This window comes from Hippocampus comes, unplaced genomic scaffold (assembly GCF_001891065.2).
Source record: "Hippocampus comes isolate QL1 unplaced genomic scaffold, H_comes_QL1_v1.1 scaffold223, whole genome shotgun sequence".
Lineage (NCBI taxonomy): Eukaryota > Metazoa > Chordata > Actinopteri > Syngnathiformes > Syngnathidae > Hippocampus > Hippocampus comes.
In genome coordinates, this window is record NW_017804808.1 from 93,453 (window position 1) to 103,973 (window position 10,521).

The 10,521-nt window shown below is 41.0% G+C and overlaps 1 protein-coding gene across 1 annotated transcript in view; it reads right to left on the bottom strand.

Annotated features, from left to right (window-relative positions):
- Positions 1 to 707: 707 nt before the first annotated feature.
- The window catches only part of sptan1 (spectrin alpha, non-erythrocytic 1), a 77,859-nt gene continuing 68,045 nt past the window's right edge, over positions 708 to 10,521 (bottom strand). Inside the window, exons 50-56 of the mRNA XM_019862886.1 lie at positions 5,398 to 5,415; positions 4,397 to 4,451; positions 4,002 to 4,198; positions 1,818 to 1,871; positions 1,588 to 1,734; positions 1,171 to 1,318; positions 708 to 1,085 (exon numbers count right to left, since the gene is read on the bottom strand). Of these exons, the coding sequence (XP_019718445.1) occupies positions 960 to 1,085; positions 1,171 to 1,318; positions 1,588 to 1,734; positions 1,818 to 1,871; positions 4,002 to 4,198; positions 4,397 to 4,451; positions 5,398 to 5,415 (745 nt within the window). The 3' untranslated portion in view covers positions 708 to 959. The remainder of the gene's footprint in view (positions 1,086 to 1,170; positions 1,319 to 1,587; positions 1,735 to 1,817; positions 1,872 to 4,001; positions 4,199 to 4,396; positions 4,452 to 5,397; positions 5,416 to 10,521) is intronic.

Consider the following 10,521-nt stretch of genomic DNA (forward strand, 5'->3'; position numbering starts at 1 on the left):
CCCATCTTTTTTTTCCCCCGTCAAAGGACACTAGTTTCTTGTTAACTTTCAAACTTAGCTTGTAGCATGACGTCTCTGATCCACTGGTGAAAGGACACTTGGATTCTCTCCTCTTTTATCTAGAACCGCTCCAAACAACAAAGCGTATGCAGGAATAGTGGTTTTGATTGCATGACTGTCCTTGTTTTATGTTATGTGTTGTTTTATATTATTTTGTTGTTTTACGTTAACTGTTCTGTAAAGCGCTTTGTTACAGCTGCAGCTGTTGCGAAAGTGCTATATAAACAAATATGTATTGTATTGTAGAGTACCGGTTCTGACAGGGCCACCTCAACTTGGTGTTCTCTTCAACATTGTGTGCATGTTGCGATTGGACTGGCAGGCTTGGGTGGTGGAGGGTTCACATTATTTGTTGAACCTTGGATCCAAATGATTTTATGTGGTTTTGTTGGCACAATGCAATCATCCTAATATTTCTCAATGTAACTCTTGCTAGTGATTTTTAGATCGAGCTGCATTCCCTTCCACACGTTTGTTCACAAGCTTGCTAGTGACCACTAGATCACATTCATGGAGAAGCATTCCTCAAAAGACTGTCTCCACACCATTGCAGATACTTTAAGGACTGTCTGTTGAAATACAACATTTAAAAGACATTTTCTGATCACTTAACAGTGTAATTAAAAACAAACAAACAAACAAAAAGATTTCCAGCTGTAAACCAACATTTATTGAAGCAATCTGCAGTGAAGCTGTTGCACTTATGACTATTAGGCTTTGACAAAACAAGCCAGTGAATTAAACGACAGACAGTATTCTAATCAGCAATTAAAAATTAGTAGGCATGAAGGCGAGACACAAAAACACAGTGGGATAGTGATCATTCCTAATGTCAGTCATGCAGTTTCATGATGTTTGTGGTTACATTTGTGGTGTATAGTTGGTTACTGGGCAAAGGATTAGTTGACAAAGAGTGAGCGGGTGAATTCAACAAAATCAAACGATGATGGCAGCTCCCGGCCCTTATTATCAAGGTAGGGCTTCATATGTGAGAGGCAATAATCTGCCTGCTCCTTGGTCAGGTTCTGAAAAGACGAAATAAGAGTCAATGAGAGCTCAAGGCGGTTTCCACACAAACGACCGACAGGTGAGCAATGAATAACGTCTGACCTGGTAGAGCTCTTCTTTAGTAACATAAGGTTTGTTCTCGGTACTGAGAGCTCGGAAGGCGCTCTCAATCTCTTCACTGGATTTCACATTTTCTGTCTCGCGGCTGATCATGAAGGCCATGTACTCTTGGAGTGACACATTGCCATCCCTGCAACGATAGATCCCACACAATTAACAATGAATCCATACAGAGGGATCTACAGGATATCAAAATATCACAGCGCTAGAATTATTAGCCTTTCTTAGCAACTATTGACATTTTCAATGACGACGTCATGCTAGCGCGACAATCTCCATACAACAGGTGTAATGGGCAGTAAGCACACCATTTAGTAAAGTGTGACTGAGTCTACTGCACAGCAAAGACATCGTCGAAACACTTGCACTTGCTGATTCTAAAATAAGTAAGGGACTGACCTGTTTGGATCCACAGTGTCGAGTATCGCCTCAAATTCAGGATCAGGTTCACCCTCTTCAACCATGGGTAGGTCGTAACCGAGTGAACGCAGGCATGACTTGAACTCTTGGTGGTTAAGACGTCCAGACTTCTCCTTGTCAAAGTGTCTGAAAGACAAGCGTGTGTAAAAAAATGTGTCCAGTTAGCTAGGGAATCCACATAATTTCAGCTGTAGTCAGTTCAAACATACTTGAACATCATGCTGAACTCCTTCAGCGCTTCCTCGGTCACCCCGGTTGTGTTCCTGAAAGTATAAACAAAAATGTAGAAGTTACAGCAGTATTGATTATTGACCCAGGGTGGAGAAAAGCACCGCTTGCCATCAGTGAGGGTGAAAACCTTCAAACTCCTAGGTAGTCGTATCAGCAATGACCCCACAATCGACCCAGTACACACACACAGCTCATCCTCAGAAAGGGTCAACACAGACCGTACTACTTGAAGAAGCTGAGAAATATTTCCACCAAAATGCTTCACGACTTCTACAGTTGCAGACTGGAGAGCATCCTGACAAAAATATCACATTCCGTTATGGGAGCTGAACCAATCTGTCAGCCACACTGTGCAATATTTTTCTTTTTGTAATTCCGGTCACTTGAATGAAAGGCCAGTGGACAAGATGCTTCTGGAAGCAGAATAGACTTTCATTCTAGTATCCAGAGGACTGCGAGCTGGTGGTGAACACTGGGCTCCAACTGAACGGTTCTGGAATGGTTGCTCTCCATTAACAGACAACTACACTTTGCTATGTAGGCATTCATACACACCAGTGGAATACAATTTCCGGACATCCCATGGCAGCAGCTGATATACGTTACACCCAACTGGCACACCAATCTGGGTTCTCCTATGCCCCATAGCGGACAATGCAGCACATGCACGTTCCCAATAAAATTTCCCGCGTTTACGTGCCCTTGTAGCACATTGCAGGCCATTACTGCACATTCTATTTGCCTTATCCGTCACCATGGCAAACCGATGAACTCTTTGGAATTAAAAAAAAATATGGGTTCTAGTATGAAGATTTATGGCAGTTACTGGCTCAAGTTTAGGTTGATGTAATTGTTCCAGGTAAACAAATAGGGTCCGGTGGAAGAACCTTATGTTCAAGATTTCTGTTTGGACAACCATATGATATTTATGTTGAAATTATTATTATTATCATTGCATATTGTCAGGTTGAAAGTTATTGCCTATTACGGGTATTGGAATGATGATGCCCCCCATGTAATGTTGATGGTATAGCAGGCCTGTGCTGTGAATCAGGTCACCAATCGGTTAATTGTTCAGGTGTCTAGTGGGGTACCAGGAAGCATTTTGTTTGACAGACAGGGTCATCAAATAGTGACCATATAGTTTCGCCCACATACATTGGGATCTTTGTAGATTGTTTTCCATTAGATTATTGTTCGGAATTGTGCATCCTTGATGTGGATTTATAGAATTAGGGCAGAATAAATCCTTTCGAAATATCGAAATCTACATTTGATTGAATGATTGCGGGAAGTGTGCGTTTAAAGGTCTATACCCCGATCAAGTCAAGGCGAAAGATTTGCTTACACACACACAGCATATTATATATTTCAGATGTTTTCACTATACAGTGGTACATCTACTTACGAAATTAATTGGTTCTGGAAGAAATTTATTAATGAGAAAAGTTTGTAAGTAGAGACGCGTACTCCACGTAAATGCCCAAATCAGACATCAATGTCTTCTAAAGCATAAAAATGCATCAAAATGTGTAGCAAATACATGTTACAATTAAATTATTGCGCAATAAATGAGAGTTGTGCATAATTTTGTTGGCTTTTAACAATCCTTTGAAAATGTCCAAGGCAAACATCAGCATAGTGAGCCATCGCCCGACTGGTGAACACTTTTTCTGGTGATTCGCATTTACGTAAATCTATCAGAAGACCTCATGGCCCGAAGGAATGACGAGGATGCTGCATAGACACATATCGACATGTATCTTATTCATCGTTCTACGTGCACAGACACATACGGTAGAGGTTCCTCTTAGCCAATGGGATGCCAGGTTGATGCTAGGTAATAGTCAATGGCAGAGCACCTATAAGTATGTTGCGTTCAGGAAACTCGGAGCTGCGAGTAGCAGCCCATACTGTATTTTTACCTTTTGCATCTTGAAATTTCTTTTGTAACAAGAGGCAATATTTTTTTTTTTGTTGAGGCGTTTCATAACTTGAAAAGTTCGCATGAAGAGACGTTCGGAAGTAGAGGTACCACTATATTCACGAGTGTGGTCCAAAACGTGCTCCAGTCCGCCAGCGCCTGAAATATTTGCTAGACTTTTCTCAATACTTTGACTGTATCAGATAACGGGTTCAGATGGTATTGGATTGTGTTGTACCTCGCTTGTATCTGTTGCTCCAGGTTATGCTGCATCCTCATTCCCAGCTGGTCCAGTTGATCCCATTGCTGAGCCAGACCCACCGTGCTGTGCTCTGTGTATTTGTTGTCCAGGATCAGTGCTTCCTCCATAGCTGCACCCAAGTCTTCAATCTTCTTCAGCTGGCTGCGCATGGCTCGAATCTCCTGGTGTTTACGCTACACAAATAAACACACACTTAATAATATGCCACACAGTGGAGGTTTTGCCATTCAAGACACATTTGACATGATGAATTGTGAAGCATTATTTCTTGTGAAAGAAAGAGTGATTGCTGTTTGTATTCATTTAATTGGTTTGGCACTATGAATGAATAATTGGTCTTCATGCAAGAGGAATTCGACATAATTAATTACCTTTGTGGCCTCCAGCTGGGATTCAAGTGTACCCGACTCTTCCACCATACATGACCTATCACAAAAAGGGGAAAAAAAGGGATTACATTCGCGTGTGATTGAATTCTTATGAAGGAAGATTTTTGTGCTGCAATTTTCACAACATTAAACGAATAACAATGGTGACAGGACAAACCTCCAGCTTTCAATCTCTGGCACATATTGACACATGGAAAATACTAATTCTGAAAGAAAACCAGAGGCTTCATAACAAGTTGTTGGTGTGCACTTATTTAAAATCGTACTTTTTTCTCCATACATTGTGATGTCTAGTTTTTGTTCTGACATAAAGTGCACAAAGTATGGCAAACATGTTCAAGGGTACGCTAGCCAAAAAAGGTTGGGCGATACGGATGGAGACCAACGCGCATTTCATCGCTCAGTGATATACCACCTAGAAGGTGCGACAACTGGCGTTCCCACTTCCATATGAAAGTAAAATTGGTACTGCGTGAAATCCTGAACTGAACCGAAAATCAATCCAATGGTGAATTTAATCGATTTAGGAAATCTGAATCGAAACCGCCCTCCTCCAAAAAAAAAAAAAAGAAATAGTTGAGGGGCATTTTGGGAACAAGAAGAAGGAGCAGTAAATAGTATAAAAATCTAGATCTCTTTTTGTGTGTGTAAAGTGGTCCAAACTGTTTTTAAATGAACATGATTGTGTGCCATTACTCTGATGTAACATTTTTTTTTTTAACTGACGTTCATAAAATGATGCAAGTTCATTGACGCACCAACCACTCAATAATACATTGTTTCCTCATTTGAGCTACTGATGACAAGCAGCTTCAGAAGCAACTGATGGTACAGTATCTTGCTCAAGGAGACTACGACACTGTCACAAGGGTTGAGGTTCGAACTCACAACACGGGAAATGATCGCTATCGCCTGAGCCATTCTGCCATGTTCTTGTTATGATGAAAGATTTGAGTTTTGAAACAAATAATTTTGATATTTACCCATCCAGAAGGTAAGTCCTGATTTGCAGCATAATCCCAAGCAACAGGAGGATTCCCCGGAGTTGTAGCAGGGAGGCAGACAAAGTAGGGTGAGAAAGAGAAAAAGACAAAATATGTTATCAAATGATGCATTAATTTCAAATCAAGTTATTTATTTTCACATATTACCGTATTTTCTGCACGATAAGGTGCACCTAAAAGCATTCAAGTGCGCCCTATGAGCCGATGCACCTTATATATGGTGTCACAGTCTCTTTATACAGTCAAACCTCTGTTTTCGAATGTCTCTGTTATCGAGCAAATTGGATTTCGACCAGAAAATTCGAGATTTTTACGCCTCGGGTTATAGCCGAAAACCGCTTTTCGACCAAACTGAGCAAACCCGAAAACGCCACTCGACTCCTCTTGGCTTCGTTACACGAGGAAGTGATGCTTCCTCGTGTAGCATTCATTGTGAGCAGACGTGTTTGTTTTGATTTACGCAAATCTGACCGTTTTTATGTTATTTCTGCATTATGTACTAGCACCTAATCATGGGCTAATAAAATAGTTTCAGATTTCCAACAAAACGCTTTTCGAACAGCCTTCTGGAACGGATTGTGGTCGAAAACCGAGGTATGACTGTATTTCCCATTGAGTTTCCATGTTAGTGTTCCAATGCCATCTAGTGGTGATTACTAGCAGGGACTAAAAGGGTTGCCCAACACTAATTGACATGTGCATTCACCAACACAGTGTTTTTCAACCAGTGTGCCGCGACTGGCACGAGACATTGTCAGGTGTGCCGCGGGAAAATATCCAATTTGTATGCCTGTGCGGTCTTTCGCCCAGAAAGTAATCATGTAGTACCCTCCCATACCGCTAGGGAGCATCAACAGCTAGCCAATTGCCTTGTGTTTCGACGAGAGACAAGCGAATTTGTGACGCATGAATGCAGGACGACGGTGAAACAATAAATATGAAAGATGATAAAATACAGTTTTCTTTGTGTTCATTTGATTCCAGTTCAAGCTGTTATAACGTCATTCTTCAATGTTAAAAACGGTTATAGTAACAATATAACACCTTAATTTTCAGCTAGTGGTGCGCCGCGAGATTTTTTTCAATGAAAGAAGTGTGCCATGGCTCAAAAAAGTTTGAAAAACACTGCACCAACACACGCACGCGCGCACGCACGCGCACACACACACACACACACACACACACACACACACACACACACACACACACACACACACACACACACACCTGACCTCTGTGTGGCCATTATGAAATGAAGATAAACCAAAAGTTAACTCCTGACTCAATGAAGGAAGGAGACAAGCAATACTTAAGGATATTTAGCCCCTTGTGGATGTGAGCCCACGAGGTTTGTGTGCCTTTTTGTTGAATCAATTGTCTTCAGAACTTTTGTCTTTCATTTATTGTTTTGTATTGCCATTTGTATTTATATGTTTCATGTCCGTGTTTGTGACCAGTTCTTTATTATCAGTTCTTATTTTTCAATCCTGTTTATAACATAAGCAGCGATACGCGGCCGCCATCTTTGTGGAATTTTGTAAAAATCATGCAACCGCACTTGATTAAGGTGAAGTGGCTATTCCAACCAGACTGAGCATTTTGACATTTTTGAAAAATCTTGTCATGTTGCTAATGACATGCTCCATATAATACAAACAAAAAAATTCAATCGATTTTAAGAAAAAGGTCTGAGGAATTGCTCAAAGATGCTTGCTGTACCTGGTCTCCTGCAGCCATTGGTGGAAAGCGTTGGCATGCTGTGCAAATTCCTGCCGTAACTTGTCATTCTCCTCCTGTCTTCTCTGCTCTTTCTGCAGTTCCAGTTCACGCTCCTGATTTCACCATTAAAACAGAAAACTAACACAATCAGCGTTTTTTTGTAAGGAAAAAAAAACAGGGCTAAACATTTCACAAATAATTCGCTTTGTGTTAAATACAAACATGTCAGAAAAAAAAGATCAATCCCAACATTTTAGTCTTTTGCCCCAATTTTTTTGGGTTGAATTCCAAATTGAATGACTTTTAGGGGAATTTACTTTAGAGGCTTTGTACTGTATTTGCTTGTCGTTTCCAGCCAGAAGTCTAGCAATCCTTCCTTACTGTGGACAGAGAATCATTTAAACGTTCATTCACACCAAACCACAGCCTTTAGCTGTTTTTGTGCTCAGGCCAAAGCACTGTTTAATATTCATATTAATATTATGTATACATTCTTAGTTTTTTCCATCTAGCTAAACTAACTTTGTTGCCATCTAATGGAAATAACTTTTAAGGGGAGGGTCTCAATTACAAACCCTTGCCTACCAACACTATATCACTGTCTCACATGTATTGTTTTTTTTTTTTTTTTTGTCAAATCTGCCCTTATTTCGTATTTGGGGATTTCAATGATATGCTGCGACGTATCAACCATTAACCCGCAAAAGGTGTGAGAAAGGTATATACTGTAGCTATTTCATGATCATACCTTGATTATTTTCTGCAGGTTTCTCCATGTTTCTTCTAAAGCTTCCATTGTAAACCAGGTGTAGGGGTTGGACACCACCTGGTAGTTTTTGATCTGCAGGTCCAGTTCAGCCAGCTGATTGAAATCCGTCTGGGCTGAGGTCAGAGAGGAGCGGAAGGCCTCATGGGCTTCACGCAGTGCACGAATCTCTTCCAGAGAATTGCACCTCACTGGGTCTGTCAGATCCTCCTCTGCATTCTCAAACCAACTGTTAAAGGCTGATGCCTTTTTGGCAAAGGTAAGGAACAAGTCCTCAACCTGGGTGGGAATACACACACACACAAAAAATGAGCATATCATCCAAGAGACAAAAAAAAACAACAATAAAATCCCAACTGCCACAACACAATCCAACAAGACCGCCCCCCCCACACACACCCTCTGGCCTCTTTACCTTTCGAAAATGCACTTGAGCCTCCAGCAGCTTCATCTTGCGAGCCTTCGAGTTGGACAGCAACTGGTTCCAACGCTTCATCAGGGCAGCATGACGAGCTTCAATGGCTTTTGCTTGGACGTGCTTGGCAGCCAGCAACTGATCTTTGAGAGCTGTGATATTGGTAATGCCCTCCTGCTGGAAGGCCTGCAGTCCGGCATCAAATGTTTCCTGCAGATCAACACAGAACAAATCAGTGGAGAGAAAGAAAAAGACGAGAAGGGCTACGGGATGCACCAAAGATACAAATACCTGCTTGGTGAGTAGAGTCTGCACAGAGGACAGGTCTCTGCCGTAGTCATCATTCTTAAGGCTGTTCTCTTTCTCTCCTGAATAAATTCATGAATACAAAATATTACACTCATTAAGTTCAGAAGTCATTATGTCAACATCATAAAAAAATGGACCCAGTTTTAAATGGGGAACATGAGGGTAGTCAGTCAGGAAAACTAAAAAAAAAAAAAAAATTGTACGTAGTTTGCTCTTTCAAGGTTTGCAATACAGTTCATCATAGCTGATATGTTCCAGACCCACTCTGAAGGTGAAAATAGGTAATATGGAGAGGAGGCATGAAATCCTTTTAAAAAAATAGGTTTACTACTTTAAGATGCTGGGCCTGGTGGCGCTGGCAAATACATGCGCGTGCCTGGGATGAGCTGGGGATGACGGCAGCTTCTGCATTTGTGCGCTCATTGTGTGTTGTGCACCTTTTTCTCTGCATTATTTACACAGATCTGATCGGCAGGATTGGATCGTTGGATATTTTGCAATTTAAGCACGTTTTTTTGACCGGTCATAGTGTCTTTAATTTGCCAATCGATCAATGACATCACTGGTCGGCCCAGTGAAATAAGACATTCCAGCTGCAGTGTTTCCCCCATATACATATTTAGCCACTATCTGACAATATGTAACTGGTCGTTGCTGCACAGAAAGCCACTCTGCTGCTAATCGATACGAGTAGCGGTTTATTTTGTGGTACGATACTGCAAGTGCAGTGCCTAAAAATGACGTAAGTATAAACTGTTATATTTATAGTAAACAATATTTAAAGTTTGGCAATCAATCTCAGTGGTGGCAGCGCAAACAGGATCAATCACCCCCTGTCTATTTCAGCAGGCGTCAACGGCTGTCTCGTCACTTCGACAGTGCGAAAATATGTTAATGGAAGCTTCTCTCCATTAGTTTGGATGCATTTTTTTGTAAACTGTCAGACCAAATGGTTTTGTAGACTTTAGTATTCATTCTGCTTACATCAAGAATAAAGATTTGGAAAGAAGAAATACACATGCCATACCACAAGACGCAAACCACACATCAACAAAAAGAAACCGAAGACCAGATTGGATTTGGCAGTGATTAGCCACAAACATTTTGGAACAAAGTATGATGGACGGATCAGACCAAGATGAATCTCTACAAAAGTAATGGAAAGGCCAAAACATGGAGGAAAAAAAGGATCTGCTTCTGATCCAAAACAAACAAGATCATATCACTGCTTGCTTGCATAGTTGCTTTGGGAATAAGCTCACTAGTTATTATTGAAGATATAACTCATGATATGCGCAGCAGAATGAATACTCAAGCCTAACAAAACCATTTTGTTTGGCAGTTAACAGGTTAAAATGCATCCACAATCAGAAGAAGCTTCATCATGCAACAAGACATGAGAACACAGTGCCAATACAACAAAGTGTCATTGGTCGGGGGGCTGTAAAGTGTATAAATGGGTTGCAAAGGGTCACACAAGGGTCATTTAGCGAGAGGTTTGGAAGTTCACTCCGACGCCCAGCACGACAGAGCAGTGGGTTCTGAGAGGCAGAGCATGCTTGAGGCAAATTCACGAACGCATCCAAGAGCATGGCCACTTGTTCTTCTGGTGAAACATCGAGTACAGTGGTTCTTAACGTGGATTTGATCGAACCCCAGGGGTTTTGGTGAATTGGTCTAAGGGGTTCGACAGAGCCTCTGCCATGGAGGTTAAGGCATACCCGACTCAATATGTCAATTAGTTATGACATGCCTGCTTGGCCATCACTGACTGTTTCATTTTGTACGCAATAGAAAAAACGTATACTTATTTCTTAAAATTTTATTTTGTTTTTCTTTCTGTTTTTTTATGTCTTGAATTTGTAAAAAAAAAAAAAAAAACCCCCAAAACATT